Here is a 26526-nt window from a genome sequence, read left to right as displayed (position 1 = left end):
TCCAAAACATGATGTAGAATATTTCCATCACCTCAGAAGTTTCACATTACAGTCAGTTCTACCACTTCAGAGGCAACCACTTTGTTTCTATAATTTATATTGGTTTTGCCTATTCCTGAATTTTATATAAATATATAATGTAGTATATGCCCTATGTGTTTGGCTTCTTTGGTTCAACATAATGTTTTGAAGATTTACCTATGATTTTGTATGTATCAGGAGTTTGCTTCTTTTTGTTTTAATTAATAATCCATTGTATATATTAACTACATTTTATTTACTCATTCTTTTATTGGTGGACATTTGGGTTGTTTCTATTTTGGGGAGCTATTATGAAAAGGCTGCTATGAGCACTTGCGTAGAAGTCTTTGTATAGATGTATGCTTTTACTTCTCTTTGATAGACACCTAAACTGGAGTTGCTGAACTGTATGATACTTCTACTTTTTAAAGAAACTACCAAATTGTTTTCCAAAGTGAACATACCATTTTGCATTTCCTTCAGTAGCGTGACAGGGTTCCAGATATTGTATATCCTTACTGACACTTGGTGTTGTCAGTTTTTAAAATTTTAGCCATTCTAATAGGTGTGGGGTAGCATCTCATTGTAGCTTTAATTTGCATCTCCTTAATAATGAATGATGTTGAGCACCTTTTCCTGTGTTTATTTGCCATTCTTATTTCTTATTTTGTGGTTTCTTTTCAAATCTTTTGCCCATTTTTTTAAGATTAGACTCTCTTTCCAATATTGTGTGGTAAGAGTACTTTATATATGCTGGATACAAGTTTTTTGTCAAATATATTTTGCCAAAAAATAGATATTTTGTCAAAAATATTTTCTCCCAGTTTATAGCTTGTGTTTTAATTTTTCCGGCAATACCCTTGGTCAAGCAAAAGTTTGTAATTTTGATGAAGTCCAGCTTATTAATGTTTAATTTTATGGTTAGTGTATTGTATGTCCTAAGAAATTTTTGCTTACTGTAAAGATCAAAAAGACTCTTCCTATATTTTCTTCTAGAAGCTTTATGCTTAATGTGCTTACATTTAGGCTTCTGATCTCAGATTAGTTTTTGTATCTGGAATGAGAAAAAAGGTCTAGGTTCATCTTTTGTTTCCATAGAGATATCTAGTTGTTCAAGCACTATTTGTTACACAAGAATTTCTTTTCCACATTGAGTTATCTTAATGTCTTTGTTGACAAGCAATTGACCATATATGTGTGAGTCTAATTCTGGACACTATTCTGTTTCATTGATCCATTGCATATACCCATGTAACCACTAATGCCTCACTACCTCCCTTACTGAGCTTTATAAAAAGTCTTGAAATCAGGAGCATAAATCCTCCAACTTTGTTCTTTCATTTTGTTTATCCTAGATCCTTTGCATTTCCATATAAATTTTAGAATCAACTTGTCAATTTCTTCAAAAAATATGCTGAGATTTTTATTGAGACAACATTGAAACCATAGATCAATTTGTGGGGATATTGAACATCTTACACATATTGAATTTTCCAATCATTTTACATGACATATATCTTCATTTATTCAGATCTTGTTTAATTTCTCAGAGCAATATTTTGTCATTTTCAGGGTAGATATCTTGCACATGTTTTGTTTTATTTATTTCTAGGGACGTTTAACATTTTTATTTTCGAATTGTTTGTGGATAACATGTAGAATTGCAATTGATTTTGCATATTCACTTTGTATCCTGCAAACTTCATAAATTTTCTCATTAGTTCTAGTGTGATTTTTATAGATTCCTTAGAATTTTCTGTGTATATGATCACATCATCTATGAATAACAACTTCTTTTTCCTCCAATATCTATGCTTCTTCTTTCTTATTTCTTACCTTATTGCACCGACTTGGGTCTCTAGTACCCTTTTAAATAGATGTAGTAGGTGAGGACAATCTAGTCATGTTCATGATCTTAGGGAGAAAGAATCAGTGTTTTACCATTAAGTATGTTGTTAGCTAGTGGTTTTTCATTTCCTTCCATCAGATCAAAGAAATTATCTTCTATTCCTTGCTTGGTAAGTTTTTTTAAAAAAATTATAAATGGTTGTTAAATTTTATTGCCCCAACTTAAGAGGTTTTGCCAGAAATACTCATCACCTTAGACTTGCATCTCATTGGCTGGCACTTAGTTACATGACCACAGTTAACTACAAAGGAAGCAGATTGCTAGCTGCCCCTCCAAAATCAGCATTCTGTTATTAGGGAAGAAAGAAAGATGGATACAAGGTGGCATCTGCAAGTAGTTCCTGTGACACTGTATGCATAGATTTCTATAAAGAGTTATAAAGATTTATACCCTCAAAAACTCTGTATAATAAAAAGTAAGGTATGATTATTGTTATTAATTGCTTGATTCACTTGTAAAGGGAAATAAGCTTGGTGCTAACAACCTCTTAACTATCTAACATAAAAGTATTGCTAATGCTTTTGGCCCCATTTTTAAAATCAGAGAATATTATACCTAAATAAAATTTGTATTTAGTTCTTTGGTATATTGTGTGTCTTTCCCCTACAATAAGCTTCCATAGAGAGATTAGTAGGGCAATTCCATCTAGAACTCCCAAGTGCCACCTCTGCCCCAGAGGGTATATTTAAAATCATTCCTCATGTCACAGATCAGGTACGATGTAGCAACATGTAGTACAATAATAACCATGGGAACCAATGAGTGTGGAATGTTACCAGAGAAAATAACTAAAATTAACAAGGTTGGATGGCTCAGCTAAACTGGTAGCCCAGCATCTTGAACTAACAATGAGACCCTGTCCTTAATCGGGCTTCAAGTAAATGAAAGCAGTTTGGCTCTTTATTTACCTCTTGACTGTACTTTACTAATGCAGTTATTTATTCATTCATTTGTTCAACAAAAATTTACTGAGTTCCAACTATGTACCAAGCAATGTGCTAGGCATGAGTATATTTGGAAGAAAAAGACCTGGTCCCAGTTCTCAAGTAGCTGAAACCCTTTGGGGAAGCAGGTACATGGTATCGCATGGTGATTAACCACAAGGGCTTTGGAGTCAGCCCTGGATTCAGTCTTGATTCATATATTCACTCATAATGTGAGCTTAGGTGAATCATTTCATCTCTCAAGCCTTCGGTGTTTTCGCTGTAAGTCTAGAATAACAATGCCAATCACAAGGAGTGTTTTTTTTAAATTATACTTTAAGTTTTAGGGTACATGTGCACAACATGCAGGTTTGTTACATATGTATACATGTGCCATGTTGGTGTGCTGCACCCATTAACTCGTCATTTAGCATTAGGTATATCTCCTAATGCCAACCCTCCCCCCTCCCCCCACCCCACAACAGTCCCTAAAGTGTGATGTTCCCCTTCCTGTGTCCATGTGTTCTCATTGTTTAATTCCCACCTATGAGTGAGAACATGCAGTGTTTGGTTTTCTGTCCTTGGGATAGTTTGCTGAGAATGATGGTTTCCAGCTTCATTCATGTCCCTACAAAGGACATGAACTCATCATTTTTATGGCTGCATAGTATTCCATGGTGTATATGTGCCACATTTTCTTAATCCAGTCTATCATTGTTGGACATTTGGGTTGGTTCCAAGTCTTTGCTATTGTAAATAGTGCCGCAATAAACATATGTGTGCATGTGTCTTTATAGCAGCATGATTTCTAATCCTTTGGGTATATATCCAGTAATGGGATGGCTGGGTCAAATGGTATTTCTAGTTCTAGATCCCTGAGGAATTGCCACACTGACTTCCACAATGGTTGAACTAGTTTACAGTCCCACCAACAGTGTAAAATTGTTCCTATTTCTCCACATCCTCTCTAGCACCTGTTGTTTCCTGACTTTTTAATGATTGCCATTCTAACTGGTGTGAGATGGTATCTCATTGTGGTTTTGATTTGCATTTCTCTGATGGCCAGTGATGATGAGCATTTTTTCATGTGTCTGTTGGCTGCATAAATGTCTTCTTTTGAGAAGTGTCTGTTCATATCCTTGGCCCACTTTTTGATGGGGTTGTTTGTTTTTTTCTTGTAGATTTGTTTGAGTTCATTGTAGATTCTGGATATTAGCCCTTTGTCAGATGAGTAGGTTGCGAAAATTTTCTCCCATTCTGTAGGTTGCCTGTTCACTCTGATGGTGGTTTCTTTTGCTGTGCAGAAGTTCTTTAGTTTAATTAGATCCCATTTGTCTATTTTGGCTTTTGTTACCATTGCTTTTGGTGTTTTACACATGAAGTCCTTGCCCATACCTATGTCCTGAATGGTATTGCCTAGGTTTTCTTCTAGAGTTTTTATGGTTTTAGGTCTAACATGTAAGTCTTTAATCCATCTTGAATTAATTTTTGTATAAGGTGTAAGGAAGGGATCCAGTTTCAGCTTTTTACATATGGCTAGCCAGTTTTCCCAGCACCATTTATTAAATAGGGAATCCTTTCCCCATTTCTTATTTTTCTCAGGTTTGTCAAAGATCAGATAGTTGTAGATATGCGGCATTATTTCTGAGGGCTCTGTTCTGTTCCATTGGTCTATATCTCTGTTTTGGTAGCAGTACCATGCTGTTTTGGTTACTGTAGCCTTGTAGTATAGTTTGAAGTCAGGTAGCGTGATGCCTTCAGCTAAGAATTGATGAGTTGGCCAGGTGTGGTGGCTCACGCCTGCAATCCCAGCGTTTTGGGAGGCTAAGGCAGGCGAATCATGAGTTCAGGAGTTTGAGACCAGCCTGGCCAATCGGGTAAAACCCTGTCTCTACTAAAAATACAAAAAAATTAGCCAAGCATGGGGGCACATGCCTGTAATCCCAGCTACTCAGGAGGCTGAGGCAGGAGAATCACTTAAACCAGGGAGGCGAAGGTTGCAGTGAGCCAAGACTGAGCCACAGTACTCTAGCCTGGGTGACAGAGCGAGACTACATCTAACAACAAAAAAAAAGAATTGAATGAGTTAACGATTGAAAGCATTTGGCATTAGGCCTGACCATGATATGTTCTCAATAAATAAGAGGTACTATTAACAACAACAGGGTGTGATTAGGGGGAAACCAGAGCACTGCAGGGGGTGCAAAAATTGGAGACCTGAAGGAGAATCATCTATTTGATCTCTTAAAAGGTTCAATATGTCCTATTTTCTGAAGATTATTATTATTGTCAAAATTTACCATTAAGGTGGTAAATAGCAAGTTCTTTTTTGTGGCAAGATTATATGTTTTCCATTTCCATTATAGCCCTAACTCTCTTAGTTTCTCTGTCCAGATAGTATACCCTTGTACACACATACATACATATACATGTCAAGATAAAAAGTCAATCCTCTGATCAAACTAAACCTTATAATTGTAGAATAAAATGGTCTTAGTAGGAAGGCAATTAGAGGTAAAAGGAAAGAGCATAGGATTTTTCAGACCTGGGTTACAATCATAACTTTGGATAAACAATTACTCTCTTTGAGCTCAGTCTCATTACCTATAAATGGGAATAATAATATTGACCTCCTAGAGTAATTGTGAGAACCAAATGAACTCAGAACAAAACAGACATTCAAAACAAATGTTAATTTTTTCTCGCTCTCATTAACACTTACTAATCTCTAGTTATTTTAATCTAGTGGTCCTCAAACTTTTAGATCTCAGGACTCCCTTAGACTCTTAAAAATTAAGAGCCCCAAGAGCTTTAGTTTATGATTATGGTCATATATACCCATAATCATCATACTAGAAAGTAAAACAGAAACATTTTAAAATAATTATCTACTGATTTATTTAATAACTATAATAAACCCACTGCATATTACTGTAATATGTTTTTATGAAAAATAACTGTATTTTCTGAAACAAAACAAAAATTAACAGGCCTTCTGCTCTAAAATGGAGTGGCACTGTTTTACATATTCAGAAATCTCTTTAAGCATCTCATTTAATGGAAGACAACTGGATTCTCTATCTGCTCCTGCATTTAATCTTTTGCCTTTTTCAAAAATTGAATTCCATGAAGAAAGTCAAACCTCATGTAAACATATAGTTGGAAAGGAAGAAGCATATAATAGCTTTTTTCAATGACTGTGGATATTCTTCTTTGATATTACCTTCAAACTAGATAACAGGTGATAGTAGATAACAGGTAAAACTAGATAACAGGTGAAAGTAGTTTCAGTGAGGAATCTGAAACATCAGTGAATGTTTCATGTTGTTAAAATGAAAAGCCACTGGTCTCTTTTCATTTTGAATGGATTTTTTTAACCAGTGTGTGATTTTGTAATATGATGCTTTGTCCTTTGTAAAATATTGATTCAGTGAGCTATGCAGACCTTCCAGATTTCATGATACAATATCAAAAAAATCACATTTGTTAATATCACTACCATTCTCATCAGACAAATCTTAAAGTATTGAGAAGCATTGTTTTTTTCTATTTTTTATTATTATACTTTAAGTTCTAAGATACGTTTGCAGAACGTACAGGTTTGTTACGTAGGTATATATGTGCCATGGTTGTTTGCTGCACCCATCAATCCGTCATCTACGTTAGGTATTTCTCCTGATGCTATCCCTCCCCCTAGCCTCCCACCCGCCGACAGGCCCTGGTGTGTCATGTTCCCCTCCTTGTGCCCATGTGTTCTCATTGTTCAACTCCCACTTACGAGTGAGAACATGCAGTTTGGTTTTCTGTTCTTGTGCTAGTTTGCTGAGTATGATGGTTTGAGCTTCATCCAGGTCCCTGCAAAGGGCATGAACTCATCCTTTTTTATGACTGCATAGTATTCCATGGTGTATATGTGCCATATTTTCTTTATCCTGTCTATCATTGATGGACATTTGGGTTGGTTCCAAGTGTTTGCTATTTTGAACAGTGCCACAATAAACATACATGTGCATGTGTCTTTATAGTGGAATGCTTTATAATTCTTTGGGTATATATGCAGTAACAGGATTGCTGAGTCAAGTGGTATTTCTGGTTCTAGATCCTTGAGGAATGGCCACACTGTCTTCCACAATGATTGAACTAATTCACACTCCCACCAACAGTGTAAAAGCATTTCTGTTTCTCCACATCCTCTCCAGCATCTGTTGTTTCCTACTTTTTAATGATTGCCATTCTAACTGGCATGAGATGGTATCTCATTGTGGTTTTGATTTGCATTTCTCTGATGACCAGTGATGATGAGCTTTTTTTCATATGTTTCTTGGCCGTATAAATGTCTTCTTTTGAGAAGTGTCTGTTCATATCCTTTGCCGACTTTTTGATGCTTTTTTTTTTTGTAAATTTGTTTAAGTTCTTTGTAGATTCTGGATATTAGCCCTTTGTCAGATGGATAGATTGCAGAAATTTTCTCCCATTCTGTAGGTTGCCTGTTCACTCTGATAATAGTTTCTTTTGCTGTGCAGAAGCTCTTTAGTTTAATTAGATCCCATTTGTCAATTTTGACTTTTATTGCCATGGCTTTTGGTGTTTTAGTCATGAAGTCTTTGCCCATGCCTATGTTCTGAATTGTATTGCCTAGATTTTCTTCTAGGGTTTTTATGGTTTTAGGTCTTATGTTTATGTCTTTAATCCATCTTGAGTTAATTTTTATATAAGGTGTAAGGAAGGGGTCCAGTTCAGTTTTTTGCATATGGCTAGTCAGTTTTCCTAACACCATTTATTAAGTAGGGAATCCTTTCCCCATTGCTTGTTTTTGTCAGATTTGTCAAAGATCAGATGGTTGTAGATGTGTGGCATTATTTCTGAGGCCTCTGTTCTGTTCCATTGGTCTATATATCTGTTTTGATACCAGTACCATGCTGTTTTGGTTACTGTAGCTTTGTAGTATAGTTTGAAGTCAGGTGGCATGATGCCTCCAGCTTTGTTCTTTTGCTTAGGATTGTCTTCACTAAACGGGCTCCTTTTTGATTCCATATGAAATCTAAAGTAGTTTTTTCTAAATCTGTGAAGAAAGTCAATGGTAGCTTGATGGGGATAGCATTGAATCTATAAATTACTTTAGGCAGTATGGCTATTTTCACAATATTGATTCTTCCTATCCATGAGCATGGAATGATTTTCCATTTGTTTTTGTCCTCTCTTATTCCTTGAGCAGTGGTTTGTAGTTCTTGAAGAGGTCCTTCACATCCCTTGTAAGTTGGATTCCTAGGTATTGTATTCTCTTTGTAGCAGTTGTGAATGGGAGTTCACTCATGATTTGGCTCTCTGTCTGTTATTGGTGTATAGGAATGCTTGTGATTTTTGCACATTGATTTTGTATCCTGAGACTTTGCTGAAGTTGCTTATCAGCTTAAGGAGATTTTGGGCTAAGATGATGGGGTTTTCTGAATATACAATCTTGTCATCTGCAAACAGAGACAATTTGACTTGCTCTCTTTCTATTTGAATTTGCTTTATTTCTCTCTCTTGCCTGATTGCCCTGGCCAAAACTTCCAATACCACGTTGAATAGGAGTAGTGAGAGAGGGCATTCTTGTCTTGTGCAGGTTTTCAAAGGGAATGCTTCCAGCTTTTGCCCATTCAGCATGATATTGGCTGTGGGTTTGTCATGAATAGCTCTTATTATTTTACGTTCCATCAATACCTAGTTTATTGAGAGTTTTTAGCATGAAGAGGTGTTGAGTTTTGTCGAAGTCCTTTTCTGCAACTATTGAGATAATCATGTGATTTTTGTCTTTGGTTCTGTTTATGCGATGGATTATGTTTATTGATTTATGTATGTTGAACCAGCCTTGCATCACAGGGATGAAGCCAGCTTGATCGTGGTAGATAAGCTTTTTGATGTGCTGCTGGATTCGGTTTGCCAGTATTTTCTTGAGGATTTTCGCATCAAAGTTCATCAGGGATATTGGCCTAAAATTTTCTTTTTTTGTTGTGTCTCTGCCAGGCTTGTGTATTAGGATGATGCTGGCCTCATAAAATGAGTTAGGGAGGATTCCCTCTTTTTCTATTGTTTGGAATAGTTTCAAAAGGAATGGTACCAGCTCCTCTTTGTACTTCTGGTAGAATTTGGCTGTGAATCCATCTGGTCCTGGGCATTTTTTGGTTGGCAGGCTATTAATTACTATCTCAATTTCAGAACTTGTTATTAGTTGATTCAGGTATTCAACTTCTTCCTGGTTTAGTCTTGGGAGGGTGTATGTGTCCAGGAATGTATCCATTTCTTCTAGATTTTCTAGTTTATTTGTGTAGAGGTGTTTATAGTATTCACTGGTGGTACTTTGTATTTCTGTGGGATCAGTGGTGATATCCTGTTTATCATTTTTTATTGTGTCTGTTTGATTCTTCCCTCTTTTCTTCTTTATTATTCTGGCTAGTGGTCATCTATTTTGTTAATCTTTTCAAAAAACCAGCTCCTGGATTCACTGATTTTTTGAAGGGTTTTTTGTGTCTCTATCTCCTTCAGTTCTGCTCTAATCTTAGTTATTTCTTGTCCCCTGCTAGCTTTGGAATTTGTTTGCTCCTGCTTCTCTAGTTCTTTTAATTGTGATGTTAGGGTGTCGATGTTAGATCTTTCCCACTTTCTCCTGTGGGCATTTAGTTCTATAAATTTCTCTCTAAATACTGCTTTAGCTGTGTCTCAGAGATTCTAGTACGTTGTGTCTTTGTTCTCATTGGTTTCAAAGAACTTCTTTATTTCTGCCTTCATTTCGTTATTTACCCAGTAGCATGTTGTTCAGTTTCCATGTAGTTGTGTGGTTTTGAGTGAGTTTCTTAATCCTCAGTTCTACTTTGATTGCACTATGGTATGAGAGACTGTTTGTTATGATTTCCATTCTTTTGCATTTGCTGAGGAGTGTTTTACTTCCAATTATGTGGTCAATTTTAGAATAAGTGCGACTTGGTGCTGAGAAGAATGTATATTCTGTCGATTTGGGGTGCAGAGTTCTGTAGATGTCTATTAGTTCTGCTTGGTCCAGAGCTGAGTTCAAGTCCTGAATATCCTTGTAAATTTTCCGTCTCATTGATCTGTCTAATATTGACAGTGGAGTGTGAAAGTCTCCCACTATTATTGTGTGGGAGTCTAAGTTTCTTTGTAGGTATCTAAGGACTTGCTTTATGAATCTGGGTTCTGCTGTATTGGGTGCATATATATTTAGGATAGTTAACATTTCTTGTTGCGTTGATCCCTTTACCATTATGTAATGCCCTTCTTTGTCTTTTTTTATCTTTGTTGGTTTAAAGTCTGTTTTATCAGAGACCAGGATTGTAACCCCTGCTTTTTTTTGCTTTCCATTTGTTTGATAAATCTTCCTCCATCCCTTTATTTTGAGCCCATGCGTGTCTTTGCACGTGACATGCGTCTCCTGAATACACACCAATGGGTCTTGACTCTTTATCCAATTTGCCACTATGTGTATTTCAACTGGGGCATTTAGCCCATTTACATTTAAGGTTAACATTGTTATGTGTGAATCTGATCCTACCATTGTGATTCTAGCTGGTTATTTTGCCTGTTAGTTGATGCATTTTCCTCATAGTGTCGACGGTCTTTACAATTTGGTATGTTTTCGCAGTGGCTGGTACCAGTTTTTCCCTTCCATATTTAGTGCTTCCTTCAGGAGCTCTTGTAAGGCAGGCCTGGTGGTGACAAAATCTCTCAGCATTTGCTTGTCTGTAAAGGATTTTATTTCTCCTTCGCTTATGAAGCTCAGTTTGGCGAGATATGAAATTCTGGGTTGAAAATTCTTTTCTTTAAGAATGTTGAATATTGGCCCCTACTCTCCTCTGGCTTGTAGGGTTTCTGCAGAGAGATATGCTGTTAGTCTGATGGGCTTCTCTTCGTGGGTAACCCGACCTTTCTCTCTGGTTGCCCTTAACATTTTTCCTTCATTTCAACCTTGGTGAATCTGATGATTATATGTCTTGGAGTTGCTCTTCTTGGGGAGTATCTTTGTGGTTTTCTCTGTATTTCCTGAATTTGAATGTTGCCCTGCCTTGCTGTGTTGGGGAAGTTCTCCTGGATAATATCCTGAAGAGTGTTCTCCAACTTGGATCCATTCTCCCCGTCACTTTCAGGTACACCAATCAAACATAGGTTTGGTCTTTTCACATAGTCCCATATTTCTTGGAGGCTTTGATTGTTCCTTTTCATTCTTTTTCTCTAATCTTGTCTTCATGCTTTATTTCATTAAGTTGATCTTCAGTCTCTGATATCCTTTCTTCCCCTTGATTGATTCAGATATTGATGCTTGTGTATGCTTCATGAAGTTCTCGTGCTGTGTTTCTCAGCTCCATCAGGTCATTTATGTTCTTCTCTAGACTGGTTATTCTGGTTAGCAATTCCTCTAACCTTTTTTCAAGGTTCTTAGCTTCCTTGCATTGGGTTAGAACATGCTCCTTTAGTTTAGAGGAGTTTGTTATTACTCACCTTCTGAACCCTACTTCTGTCAATTCATCAAACTCATTCTCCGTCCAGTTTTGATCTCTTGCTGGCAAGGAGTTGTAATCCTTTGGAGGAGAAGAGGCATTCTGGGTTTTGGAATTTTCAGCCTTTTTGCATTAGTTTTTCCTCATCTTCCTGGATTTATCTACCTTTGGTATTTGATGTTGGTAACCTTCGGATGGGGTTTTTTGTGTGGACGTCCTTTTTGTTGATATTGATGCTATTCCTTTCTGTTCATTAGTTTTCCTTCTAACAATCAGGCCCCTCTGCTGCAGGTCTGCTGAAGTTTGCTGGAGGTCCACTCCAGACCCTGTTTGCCTGGGTATCACCAGCGGAGGCTACAGAACAGCAAAGAATGCTGCCTGTTCCTTCCTCTGGAAGCTTTGGCCCAGAGGGGCACCCGCCAGATGTCAATTGGAGCTCTCCTGTATGAGGTGTCTGTTGATCCCTGCTGGGATGTGTCTCCCAGTCAGGAGGCACGGGGGTCAGGGACCCACTTGAGGAGGCAGTCTGTCCCTTAGCACAGCTCAAGCACTGTGCTGGGAGATTCACTGCTCTGTTCAGAGCTGGCAGGCAGGGACGTTTAAGTCTGCTGAAGCTGTGCCCACAGTCGCCCCCTTCCCCAGGTGCTCTGTCCCAGGGAGATGGGAGTTTCATCTAAAAGCCCCTGACTGGGGCTACTGCCTTTCTTTCAAAGATTTCCTGCCCAGAGAGGAGGAATCTAGAGAGGCAGTCTGGCTACAGAGGCTTTGCCGAGCTGCGGTGAGCTCTGCCGAATTCTAACTTCCTGGTGGCTTTGTTTACACTGTGAGGGGAAATTGCCTACTCAACCCTCAGTAATGGCAGATGCCCCTCCCCCTACCAAGCTCCAGTGTCCCAGGTCGACTTCAGACTGCTGTGCTGGCAGCGAGAATTTCAAGCCAGTGGATCTTAGCTTGCTGGGTTCCATGAGAGTGGGATCTGCTGAGCTAGACCACTTGGCTCCCTGGCTTCAGCCCCCTTTTCAGGGGAGTGAACGGTTCTGTCTCGCTGGAATTCCAGGCGCCACTGGGGTATGAAAAAAACTCCGGCAGCTAGCTCGCTGCCTGCCCAAACAGCCACCCAGTTTTGTGCTTGAGACCCAGGGCCCTGGTGATATAGGCACCCGAGGGAATCTCCTGGTCTGGGGGTTGTGAAGACAATGGGAAAAGCGAAGTATCTGGGCTGGAATGCACCATTCCTCATGGCACAGTCCCTCACAGCTTCCCTTGGCTAGGGGAGGGAGTTCCTGACCACTTGCGCTTCCATGGTGAGGTGACGCCCCACCCTGCTTCGGCTCACCCTTTGTAGGCTGCACCCATTGTCTAACCAGTCCCAGTGAGATGAGCTGGGTACCTCAGTTGGAAATGCAGAAATCACCTGCCTTCTGCGTTGATCTCACTGGGAGCTGCATACTGGAGCTGTTCCTATTTGATCATCTTACCAGCCTTCTCACTACTGCTTTCATATCATCAGTGCAAATGTCAACACAGTGAAGAAGGCAAATGACATCTCTGAATTACTGTGAAAATAGTTTAACGTGAAGGACCTCCTGCAAGGTCTCAGGGACCCTCATGGGTCTGTGCACCACCCTTTAAAAACCACACCAAACCCCCATCACACACAATTTACCTATATAACAAACCCACACAGGTACCTCTAAACATAAAATAAAAGTTAAATACAAATAAAAATAAAAGCCACCCTTTTTCCAGGTGCAGTGGCACATGCCTGTAGTCCCAGAGCTGGAGGATTGCTTAAGCCCAGGAGTTTGAGTCCAGCCTGGGCAACATAGAGAGTGTCCAAGGCTCTATAAAAAGAAAGAAAACCCACCTCTTTAATCTAATTTTTATGTTTTATGGAGTAGCTCATTTATTTTCAGTGGATGGAGAGACACTAAAAATTTATTTCACCCTGTTAAAAATGCTGAAGTGGTTTACATTTTTGAAAAGAATTTCTTTTGCTGTTGTCTAAGATACAGCAACATTTTGAAGGTTTTTTTTTTTTTTTTTGAGGTGGAGTTTCACTCTTGATGCCCAGGCTAGAGTGCAATGGCATGATCTTGGCTCATTGCAACCTCCGCCTCCCAGGTTCAAGCAATTCTGCTGCCTCAGCCTCCCAAGTAGCTGGGATTACAGGTGTGTGCCACCATGCCCAACTGATTTTTTTTTTTGTATTTTTAGTAGAGACAGGGTTTCATCATGTTGGTCTGGCTGGTCTTGAACTCCTGACCTCAAGTAATCCACCTGTCTCTGCCTCCCAAAGTGCTGGGATTACAGGCGTGAACCACCGTGCCCAGCCGAAAGATTTTTTAAACATCATTTTATGTATACTGTGGTGTTTTTTGTTTTGTTTTGAATTTACACCAATAGTGAGTTCATTGTAGTTTTGCAAAAGAGGAAACTAAGCATGAAATGCTGGAATGGGCCGGGCATGGTAGCTCACACCTGTAATCCCAGCACTTGGGAGGCCGAGGCGGGCAGATCACCTGAGGTCAAGAGTTTGAGACCAGCCTGGCCAACACGGTGAAACCCTGTCTCAACTAAAAATACCGAAAAAAAAAAAATTAGCTGGACGTGGTGGTGCATGCCTGTAGTCTCAGCTACTCGGGAGGCTGAGGCAGGAGAATCACTTGAGGCAGAGGTTGCAGTGAGCTGAGATGGCACCACCGCATTCCAGCCTGGGCGACAGAGTGAGACTCTATCTCAAAAAAAAAAAGAAAAAGAAAAAGAAAAGAAATGCTAGAATGGATTTCCTCTATGTTCACACACATAAACATATATGAATATATGTTATATAGTTTCTTATTGCAAAGGTAATAAGCCCATGTGAAAATACAGCAAAAGTAAGAAATGAAAATCATTTCTAACCTCACTCAGGAAAAGACGATATTAATGCTTTAGTATATGTGATTATAGTCTTATTTTGTAAATATTTATTTAAAATTTTAACAAAAAATTGAAGTAGTACTTCTTTATATTGTGTTTTATCATTATTTTGCATTTTAAATGCAAATCTCTTTTTATCTAGGGACTCAAAATCAAGTAATTTGGTGAGAGGTGCCTATTTCTTTTAATTGGTAGGCTAAGAAAGTAACAACAAAATATGAACATTTGTTAGAAAATGAACTCTTGCCTGTAATCCCAGCACTTTTGGAGGCTGAGGCGGGCAGATTGCTTGAGCTCAGGAGTTCGTGACCAGCTTGGGCAACATGGTGAGACTCCATCTCTACAAAAAGTACTAACATTAGCTGGGTATGGTGGTACATACCTGTAGTCCCAGCTACTTGGGAGGCTGAGGTGGGAGAATTGCTTGACCCCAGTGGTGGAGGTTGCAGTGAGCTGAGATTGTGCCACCACAACCGCATTCCAGCCTGGGCTACAGAGGGAGACCCTGTCTCAAAAAAAAAAAAAAAAAAAAAAAAAAAGAGAGAGAGAGAGAAAGATAGAGAGAAAAGAAAATGAACTCTGATCAAAACATGGGCAATCTGCACTCAAAATTCCCTGGCGTGAGCCATCTCTGACATTCTGTTTTGCTTTAGCTCTCCTATCACTTGAATTTCTTTAGTGAGTTAAATTAAAATTTCATTCCACTTTCCAAAGGCACAGAGTTCTAGTAAAATCTACATAGCAGATAATTCTAACCAACAAAGATGCAAATCTCTCACAAAAAATAGGACTGCTACTTCTGTGGATCTGGAAGATGCTCAAATGTCATTTCGGTATGGTATGAACCAGTAGCCGCAAATAATAGATTAAACAATTTCCAAGAATAGTTAGGTCCCAGGCACAATGGTGTACCTAACATGATTACATACTTTTTATCTCATATAATCGTCATGGCAACTTTGTGAAATAGATATTATGATCATTCCCATTTTATGGAGGAGGACACTGAGGCCAGTGGTGTTGAATAACTTGCCCAAAGATAGATAACTGGCCGGGCACAGTGGTGCACGCCTGTACTCGCAGCACTTTGGGATGCCGAGGTGGGTGCATCACTTGAGGTCAGGAGCTCGAGACCAGCCTGGCCAACATGATAAAACCCCATCTGTACTAAAAATACAAAACTTAGCTGGGCATGGTGGCGTGAGCCTGTAATCCCAGCTACTTGGGAGGCTGAGGCAGGAGAATGGCTTGAACCTAGAGGCAGAGGTTGCAGTGAGCCGAGATCATGCCACTGCACTCCAGCCTGGGTGACAGAGTGAGACTCCATCTCCAAAAAAATAAGATAGATAACTGTTCGCTCTTTTTATTCTAAATCCGATGTATTTTCTACCACCCACAGCTACTTCAAGTGCTGTAAGGGCAATTAAGAAATATACTGCATTATTGTCATTTAACTAGTTAAATATTTTGAAAAAAATCAGGCTCCTTTCTTATATCACACTTTAAAAATGCATCTTAGATTTGAAGGTGGGAAGAAGTTTGACTGCATCAAAACTTTTAAGATATATATCCAAAAACATCATGAACAAAATTAAAAGACAAACTACAAAGAAAAAAATTTAATATTTTTAGGATGGTTCTTTTTTTTTTTTTTTTTTTTTTTTTTTTTTTGAGACAGAATCTTTCTCTATCGCCCAGGCTGGAGTGCAGTGGCATAATCTGGGCTCACTGCAAGCTCCGCCTCCCGGGTTCACGCCATTCTCCTGCCTCAGCCTCCTGAGTAGCTGGGACTACAGGCACCCACCACCACCCCGGGCTAATTTTTTTGTATTTTTTTTCAGTAGAGATGGGGTTTCACCGTGTTAGCCAGGATGGTCTCTATCTCCTGACCTCATGATCCGCCCACCTCGGCCCCCCAAAGTGCTGGGATTACAGGCGTGAGCCACAGGGCCTGGCCAGGATGGTTCTTAAAATTAAATTAGAATAAGAAATATAGCAAAGGATATCAGCTAGCAATTAACAAAAGAAGAAATACAAAATGTTAATAAGTAGAAACAAGCACTCAATCTTAGTAATAATAAAATGAAAATTAAAACTAACAAATGCCATTTTTTGCTAATCAACTAGTATAGTTTTTTTAAAAAAAAATGATGCCATGCCATACACTAATACCACAGATGGCAATGGATACAAACTTTTTTGGAAGAGTTTGGTAATACGAGTCAAAAGATAACCCACCAATTCACAATCAAAAAATTTATTTTAAGCAAGGATATGGAATAGTTTGTAAATATGTATGTAGAAGGATCACTATATTATTTAATTACAAAAATGTTCAAAATAAATGCTCAGCAATAGAAAGATGATCAAATAAACTATGATTCATCTCACAACAATTACAATTTATGTTTTTGATTCTTTTCTTTACACTTTCATATAAAACCCCAATTTTCTTCAATGAACCTGCCTTATTATTTTAATCAGGAAAAAATATTATTCTAGAGATACCATTAGCCAAATCCGTTATCTGTACTTAGGTCTGTTCTAGACTGTGTGAAGTGATTTATGTAAGAAATGACAATCATGTTTATTATGCATTAACTCTGAAAAGCTCATCATGCTGTATTCTTTGCCTGTTTGATCTCATTCAAGCCTCATGACAATCCTGCTAGGTAGATACAGTCTGTGGTCAGCACTTTAGAGTTTCAATGAAACCTGATGAACAATATTAAAAATAAGAGAATAAGGTTATCTTCTGAGAGTTAAAGTTAAACATAATAATTAGGAAAGGAAATTTAAAAATTACCTGGAAGCGACAGACTGGCCCCTGGACCCAGTAGACTAGGTGTATTGATGCAGCTGAAAGGACAGAGAGGCCTAGTGGGCTAGGGCAGGACAGAGAAGGGGATGTCACAGAGGCCAGTGTGAGCCACATCCATCCAAGAGCCTCGGCCAACACACTTCCAGAGCTTCCAGTCCCTTTGGTTGCGAGAGCTTTTCAAATTTGTGTTAGCTGAGGAAGTGGACCACAGATGGGGGAGGGGTCAGAAGTGACCAAGAACATCCATTCTGGGGTGGTCGTATTGGGACATATTGGGCTATGCCATTCAGTGCTGGGTTCCTCCATTTCCCCTAGTTCTGAAGCCTGGGGACACATCCAAACCTCACCTGCTTTCAAGGAAAGTCTACTGATAGGAAGAAAATGATGATACTCACAGGCACCAGCATTCTGGTCCCGGTGAGAGCATCCTTACTCAGTGTGAAAGAGTCCATGATCATTCTGATCTATCTGTACACACAGTCAATTCTCATTATTCATGGTAGTCATGTTCTGCAAACTTGCCCCAAGCAATGAATTATGGAATATTGAATCATTGCTCCCAAGGAAAATATAGGGTTAGGTTCCTGTGAGCCTCTGGCTATCACATTTTCATTAACAAATCACTACACAAACTTATTTTATGTGTGCTTCTGTTTAAAGATGCCACATGTAATAGATCTCATTGAATTATAAACATTGAACTCCAGACGAAGGCACTATAACTCATGCCTGAATGAAGCTTGTCTCACACAGCTTATTTTCTCCATGAGACACATCGCAGCCTTCTTGCACTTAGGAACACTAAACAGCATTTCAGCATTATGCTTGGGGGCTATTTTAAACAGTGAAACCATCCATGAAAAGCATAAAAATGAAAGAAAGGTGGTACTATGTAGACCGTGAAAAAGACACTGGCTTAGAGTTGGAGGCCTGAAATAAGAAGGCAGAGCACCACCGTGTTTGATTCCAGTTGGGAATGTGCATATAGGGAGATGCTTTGTTTTGGGTTTTTTTGTTTTGTTGTTCTGTTTTGCCTGTCTACACATGTCCACGAATGACTCTGAAAACACGGCAAGTATTAATTAGGGAGTAACAAATAAATCTTAGCAACTAGGTGAATTCACAAATATAGAATCTGTGAATAATGAAGATCAACTGTATACCTCAGGCAGATGAACTTGACGAACTGAAGCCTAACATTGAAAAATGCACCTTCTCGTGCTGACAAAGTAAGCTACTGGACCTGCAGAGCCAAGGCCCAGGCCCCACATGTGCCCATATTAAGAATCAACCAGTTCATCCCCGGGCAGCACATCATTCCCTCACCACGCTATGCCTTTTTGTCTCTTTGCACTTCTACACCAGTGATTCTCAAACTTTAGCATGCATCCAGAAGGCTTACAATACACGCCAGTGAGCCTACCCCCAGCATAGCTAACTCAGCAGGTCTTGGGTAGGGGTTCAGATTTTGCATTTCTAACAATTTGCCAGGTGATGCTCATGATGCTGGGCCAGGGATCTCAGTTGGAGAACCTCTCCTCTATACGATTATCCGCATTTTAAAATCCAAAGCTCAGAAGTGTTGAGTAACTTGCCCAAAGTTTCATGCACAGCTAGAAACTTGCTTTCAAAATAAGATGTGGCTGAACTCATGATCAGCCCTTTGTGTTCTACTGTAATATCTTTGGTGCAGATTTCATCGTAACATTGTACTTTAAGTAGTGGTTTTATTTCTAGGCTGGCCTATTCAATCACAGTAGAGTTGGACTCTCAAATCAAGAATGCTGCTACAATTGTTGGGCCCTTGGCAGGCAGACCTGGGAGTACAGGAGGGAGCAGAGGAAAAAGAAGACAGGTTCCTCTCTTGTCTTGCTACAGGGTGATTCACACTTGATGACAGCCTGAGATATCAGAATACAAAGGAATTGTCGTTGTATTAACTTAGTGGTGAATTTTGGTTGGGAGCCCATAGAAGGTACTGATTACACACACACACACACACTGGAGTCTGATCACCTGATTATCTGTTATCTGAGTTTGAGCCAGTGCAAGACACACAATAAGCTCTAAATAAGTGTCAGCTAATATGGTCAACATAGAAAGGGTTGGGGATGATGTCAACAACCTTAACAGTGAGATTCATAGCTGAGTTGCAAAGTCAGGCCCTTTAGAAAAACTAATCTTCATTTAGGAGAATGTTGCTAAGCTATCAGATCCATTAATTGTGTGTGGCATCATATTTCATCAACAGTATTTTTGCATCTTACTTTTGCAGTAGTATTCCATACTTCTGTTTACCTACATTTGGATTCAAGCACATTTTGCCATTGACAAATGATGCTGAAAGATTCAATGAAATTGTGAAGAATCAGAAAATTTCTGCTAATATTGACACACCCGAAGGTGGATTTGATGCAATTATGCAAGCTGCTGTGTGTAAGGTATGCTGAAGGGAGTGCTGTTTCACTCTGTTAACATAAAATTCATCTCTTATTAATAATTCTACTTCAAAAAGATTAGCTAATTTCCTTTCCTTTGATCTCTAAATTTCTATATTTCATATTTTTCTTAAAATACACAATTTTTACCAAATGTTTAATTAAATCATGTTGAAATGGGGACTGTCCTTTATGCCTACTATTTGAATAATCTAAGAAAATTGTCGTGTTGGGAAAATTTAGTTGAAACAATAGCTATGCATGATTAATTTTCAAAGATCAAGATCAGATTAGTTTTTGGATTAATCATGATAAAAAAATCAAGGGTAGAACATTTATTTTAAAAAGTTAAAATGCTCTAAGTCAGTATATGTTCATACATATGACTACATAGCTATTGTTTTGAACCAACAATAAGCTTCAGAAGTTTGCTGTCTCTACAACATCACAGGAACTCTGCTCCTCCTTGACTATCTGACAAGTATCCACAAGAATGATTCCCCTGTCTTTAGGCAACAGCCCTTCGTGAAAAATATCAGGAAATAAACAGGGCTGAAGCTCCTAGAAGGTGGGAGGGCCAAGGAATTAGAGGAGGAAGGAAAGGGATAAGGTGGGATGGAAGAGCCAGGATGCTTTTTTACCCAATTAGTTCCTGGACTAATATTAATTAAAGGGGAGGGCTTTACTAAACACCAACAACAGACAATTTTAATTAACAGGACCTTCGGGCCATACTTTCATAAGCAATTCTTATCCTTGTATTAGGTTCATAATTTTTGGATGACATCATTGGAAAGAGAAATATGTGCCTAAATGTTGGGTGACATTTTAATGAAACAGGCTTACTCTGAGCCCTTTTAACATTGCATTTTGACGAGTTTGGCTTCAATTTGGATTTGGGACCATCTATGACCTCCTCTGCTCAATTTTTTTGGAGAATTGAAAGCTGGATAGTAAAAATAATTGAACTATGTAAAAGTCAAGATTAACTGCATACCGATTGTAGTGGAGCTATATTTTTCTGAAGCATAAATCATATGAAAATGTTATCCAGGAAAAAGCAAATGTCACAGAATTTCATGTTTATTAAAAACATTAATATTATCAATTCACAATAGATAAAAAGGCTAAAATAGACTAGCAATATTATTTTTATAACCTAAATGTGTCCAAGCATAATTGATCCACACTCAATAAATGCCTGCCTCCCTCCAATATCACACAAATGTTTCTTTCTCACTGTAGGAAAAAATTGGCTGGAGGAATGATTCCCTCCACCTCCTGGTCTTTGTGAGTGATGCTGATTCTCATTTTGGAATGGACAGCAAACTAGCAGGCATCGTCATTCCTAATGACGGGCTCTGTCACTTGGACAGCAAGAATGAATACTCCATGTCAACTGTCTTGGTGTGTAACCTGCACTCTGTACTGTTTTCAGGGCTATAAGTAGAACGAAGCAACAACTAGTGTAATACATGTGAAATAACATACGCTTGGTGAAAGCAGTGCACATTTTCTAATGTGGGATTAACAAGTTGCCCCAGCTCGATTCTCACCATCCTCAGAGGTTCCCACCGGAGCATAGGTGGACGGTGGGACATGTGGGAAGTTAGATCTGCTATGAATCCCATGATCCCAGAACCTCCCCAACTTCTCAAAAAGCCTGGTGCTGGTGAAGCAATGCAGGCAGCTCATTCTGTTCTCAGCCACAGCCTCAGAAAGGAGGGACCCAGACCAGAACAGTAGCCACATAGGATTTGCAGTGAATGATGGTCCTTGAATCAGGCCATGCTTTCATGTTCCATGGGTAACAACTAGTCAGGTATGGTTTGGTTGGTGCTTGTTAACCTTTGGCTTATTTTTTGTCATTTATAAAATGCTAGTGACATTCAAAGAAAACAGCTAACTCTTGTAAAACCAGGAAAAAATTTCAGAGCTCTTTGGACATGCATGATCTCCTCAATAGACCCCTATGTATCCAGCTGCTTTTCCTGAACAGACCATGAGGCTGCCATGCTTGTGCACATGTTATTCCCTCTGCCTAGAATATCCTTCCCTCCTAGCCTGCTGAGAAACTCTTCATTATCCTTGAAAAGCCAGTTCAGTCATTACTGCCCCCAGAGAGCCTTCTTTGACCTCTGCCAGTCTCTGAAGCAATTGTCTTTCCCTTCAGTTGCATACGCAGATGTGTTCTTGTGCATCTTTATGTAGAAATATGTTTTCTTACATCTGTCTGTCTTTCTTGCACAATCCTCAGGTCCAGGCCTGGTTTATTATCTCTGTTTCCTGATAGCACAGTGCCTATAACACAGTGGGTGCCAACTAATGTATGAAATAGAGGCCGGGCGCGGTGGCTCACGCCTGTAATCCCAGCATTTTGGGAGGCCGGGGCGGCGGATCACGAGGTCAGGAGATGGAGACCATCCTGGCTAACACAGTGAAACCCTGTCTCTACTAAAAAATACAAAAATTTAGCCGGGCGTGGTGGTGGGCGCCTGTAGTCCCAACTACTCAGGAGGCTGAGGCAGGAGAATGGTGTGAACCCAGGAGGCGGAGCTTGCAGTGAGCCAAGATCGCACCACTGCACTCTAGCCTGGGCGACAGAGCGAGACTCCGTCTCCAAAAAAAACAAAAAAAAATAGATTTGATTTCTGAAGCAGCAGTCTGAGATTGTCATATTTTCCCCATTTAACACTTGGGGAAATATGGTACAGAGAATTTAAGTGACTTCTTAGAACAATGCTGTGGAGGTGTAGGTGGGGGAGAGAGAAAGAGGGTGGGGGTGCAGGGGGAGAGAAAGAGGGAGAAGGGAACCTAGAATTCTAATGTCAATTGGAAAACTATTCTCTAAAAACTCTTAACAGTTCATCACTCACTACTATTCCTTGACCTAAATTTCTAAATTTCGACATGAATGTTTTCCCCAAACATTTGATCAGTAGTATTCCCCAAATGTGTATATTCTTTAATCACATACTCTGCCTTTTCATATTACAATATCAGTGAGGATAGCCGCATGTTGTCTTTTAGTCAGTGAGGGGCAAGAAACTGGAAAATTTATCCCCTTTTCATTACCCTTTTCTTGCAACTTCTCAAAAGCACCACAAAAAGCTCCATTTGGAACGAGGCAAGTTCATAAAAGCTAACACTACTTATTGCCTAATATGAACTTCTCAGCTAATAAATGTTCAAGTTGTTCTTTCTGAATAAGTTGCAACAAATCCACAGAAGCCAGAGACCGTATCTATGCCTGCCTGCAACATAGCCCCCGGGTCCTCTGAGCACTTCCTGTGTACTCAAACCTCGGGCCAGATTCCTCAGGCCAAAAAATAATACAAGGTGGTTCCTGGCCTTGAACTTACAGTATGGTTGTGGGAATTAAACCAACAGATCTGATTCAAATAGAAAACCAGCTTCGCTCACCTTCGAAGGACTATGTGGTGTGATCCTGGCTACACACGCACAGCAGCTAAGGAGTGTGGGAACACGTGGAGATAAGGAGGGACTGGCACTGGAGGGATTTAGGCATCAGCGTAAAGGATTTTTACGCAGTTGAAAAGCAGAGGAAATGGATAATATTTGGTATCTCTATTAATAAAAATCCAAATGTGATGGAAATCACATATGACATAGCCATTTGCAGTTGGGTAATTTATTGCAGTGTTTTAGGCAAAACTACACTTTTCTCTCAACTTGAACCTTGTGCCTAAAGAAGGCTTTAGATGAAAATACTCCAGTAGTACTGAGAATATGTGAATATTCCGTATTAGTGTACAGGAAGGCTTATTTATCAGTGTTCCTCCCTTTGGCTGACTTCTGTCATAATTAACATATTCTTAATTTAATTGTTAGCAGGCTAGTACCTCACTTGAGTTTCCTCTGTACATTATTCACATTTAGATTCATATAATGGGCAAATGCCACATAATATTTTCCAAACTTGAAAAGTAAAGTCCATATTCCAATTTAAAAATTAAGCTTCTTTTATTTTTTATAAAGTACTCATATCACTTGGGAACAAATATGCCAATGGAACAGAAGTACAATGTAGTTTTCAATTGTCCTGTAAAAATATTGCAGGATTCCATGCAACCAACTTGTGATATTAAAATGGCAGTAAAACCAAACCCAAGGATTAGTACGGGAATGTCATAGTATGTCATACCTCAGCAACCCTCATTCCACCTCATCAAATTCCAATAGGAGTTTCAGAGCTACAAGAGTCACCTCAGTCATGTATATCATAGTCCAACAGCCCCTCCCTCGACTGAAGAATTCCTAGCCTGCTGGTAAGTGTCACTTAGAAGGAGAAGAAATGTTTGTCTACCCTTGAAAATAGGACACACTGTTAGTCTTTAAATAAATTTCAAATGGTCTTCTTAGAAGTGGCAGAGCATGATACACCACATCAACAGGAACTGACTCTTAGGACTTGACTGGATTTATAAGATTTAGAAAAAGATTATTAAACCAACTAAGTGAATAATGCTAATTGTGTATTTGTTTACTTAGAGTGATAGAGCTATAATGCCTGTGAGCATTGAAATGCCAAACTCAGAAAGATATCTTTGAAATAAATATTCCTTTCTTTATTTACATTATTTTATTGAGATGATGCAAAATTATATATGTTAATTTTAGGAATATCCAACAATTGGACAACTCATTGATAAACTGGTACAAAACAACGTGTTATTGATCTTCGCTGTAACCCAAGAACAAGTTCATTTATATGAGGTAAGCAAAAATAACTTGGGAAATTCCTTCAAGGAGATTATGTGACATGAAACTTTAACGTTAACTCTGTGAGTTTAACACATGGGAAGGCCATTAGATAATCATTAACACATACCAAATGTACTGGGCGCTTGGCTAAGTGGACTCATTTACTGCTTGCAATTTAAATTGTAAACACCTAGGTGCAGTAGGGCATGGGGAGCTAATAAGGTGGGATGAGAAAGACTGAGTTAAGGAAATGAAACAGATATGTTGGAGGAGAGTATCAACAAATATAGGACAGCCTACCTAAAAGAAAATTTATTATCTGTCCCCTTGAATTATTTCATCTAATGAGGGAGTTAACAGAGAACAGAGAAAATCTTAAGAGTGGGAGCAGAATTGACTTCACCTTCTTTGGCATTTGCAAATTAGATACTTAGAAAAGACACACACAGAGACACAAGCTATTGAGAATTGGAAAGTTAAAGGAAAAAACTTGTTATATGGGGCCAAAAAACAATTTATCCCTTAAACCAGCTGGATTTGCAGCTCAAGTGTTTGAATGGAAGCACCAACTGCAAAAAGGGAATGGTTTCATTAGATGAAGTGCTGTCCCCAAACCACTGTGCAAACTGCAAAAAAATGCGATATATGTACATGCAAAAGATTTCTGTGGTTTTTTTCCCAGCCTAGGAAAAATAATATGTCAAAATGCCCTGAATTGGTTTACTCCTAATCTGCAGTTTTACAGAGAAGTAAGGAGTCTTTAGCAGGGGCCCTAAAAATAATGCAGAGAAATTAAATAGTCTGTGCCTTCTATGCAGAAGTGTCAAATGCTCCTAAATACAGAGTTTGATCTCTCATTCCTTTTGAAAGGACCTCTTAACTTGCTTGGTGACTTCACAGGGCTTCTGAAACTCTGAGATTATGTCACAGAAGGCTTTGATTAAATGCCACTCACTACTAAGGACGGTACAGCCCCATGAACTTGCATCAGGTTCTGTACAAAGGATCCAGCAGGAGATGCTATCTTGCATTTTGAATGAGAGGAGGGTATTGTACTCCCAGGTGAGATTGCCTTCTGCTGCAAACCAAGGAAGTTCCTTGCAATCAAGCTCCATACTTGAAACCTGTGTTCTGCACAGAGACCATGTGGGTTCACCTGATATGGGCATTTTCTTCAGGCTTTTTAGTATGTGATATTTGTTTCCAGTGGTTTTAAGTAGTAGAGTTGCAGTTGAGACTTTTTTTAAAATACCCCCAAATACAATAGTGAGTCTATTCTGCCTTTGATCCTTAAGGCTAGTGTGAGAGGACCCTGGGGGTCACAACACCTTCTCCACAGCAAGGCTCCAGTTTAGAAGTGGGAGGAGGAGTTGCACAGAACTTTTCTTCAAAGGGGAGTCTGGGGAATGCGATTGATGATCATGAACATAGACTACCATAACTCACTTTGGTAATAGTCTTTAAGACTCACAATTCATTTATACGTCTCCCCAAAACCGCTATTAAAAAGACAGAGGCAGATTAAACATAACTACATGGCAAAACAGAGTCTGTCGGATTTAAGCTAGTTGCATCCATGATTCCCCCGTTGCAAGGGAAATGATCATTTCCGAGGAAAATGCCAGATTAGAGTCTGCCTCTAATGTAACAGCAGGACATCGATTTTGCCTGTCTTCTAATCTTATTATGAGGCGAATTTATGTTCTGTCATGATCTGTGGTCTTTACCATCCAGCCTTCACTAAATTCAAAGGGACATTTTCAGGGGGTCATACGACAGTCCAGGTCAGCCACCCACTCTATGACTCTGACCGTTTCATTGTTTTATTTTTATTTTGATGGGCTCATCATTCCATCTGCATTAGTGGGGGCAGGCAGCAGCCTGGCCTAAAGATAATAACAACAACAATGCACATCCTTGAAGCCTTCACACAGCATGAAAATGCTGCTTCCGTTTTATTGATAATGAACACTGAAAACGGTCCACTAATGGCTTGTGTTGCCTTTCAATTCACATCTTTTAGAAGGAGCCCTGTGTGTGCAGGAGTCCTGTGCAATTTGATGTTTGGATAACTGCGATATAAGGAATGTAGCTACTGAAGAATCACTGAAAAATAAAACCAGTGATAGATAAATAAAGCAATTAAGTGGTTAGATTTCATGAAAATTCCAGAAGGAAAATTATTTGCCCGAGTTACACGTTAAGCATAGTTACTTGCCTGCACAGGCCACACAGGTTTAGGTTCAACGAAGGCCCTGTCTGCAGCAAATAAAATTTA

At 39.1% G+C, this 26526-nt stretch overlaps 1 protein-coding gene across 2 annotated transcripts in view; it reads left to right on the top strand.

Moving 5' to 3' along the window:
- Window positions 1–26526, top strand: part of ITGB6 (integrin subunit beta 6) — a 99473-nt gene that overhangs the window by 6740 nt on the left and 66207 nt on the right. For both annotated transcript variants that reach the window (XM_004032696.4, XM_019022437.3), the window contains exons 5-7: window positions 19361–19526; window positions 20769–20930; window positions 24165–24260. In XM_004032696.4, coding sequence (XP_004032744.2) covers window positions 19361–19526; window positions 20769–20930; window positions 24165–24260 — 424 coding nt within the window. The remainder of the gene's footprint in view (window positions 1–19360; window positions 19527–20768; window positions 20931–24164; window positions 24261–26526) is intronic.

This window comes from Gorilla gorilla, chromosome 11, assembly GCF_029281585.2.
Source record: "Gorilla gorilla gorilla isolate KB3781 chromosome 11, NHGRI_mGorGor1-v2.1_pri, whole genome shotgun sequence".
Lineage (NCBI taxonomy): Eukaryota > Metazoa > Chordata > Mammalia > Primates > Hominidae > Gorilla > Gorilla gorilla.
The sequence above is the reverse complement of the archived record's forward strand: the minus strand, read 5'-3'. Positions and strand labels throughout refer to the sequence as shown.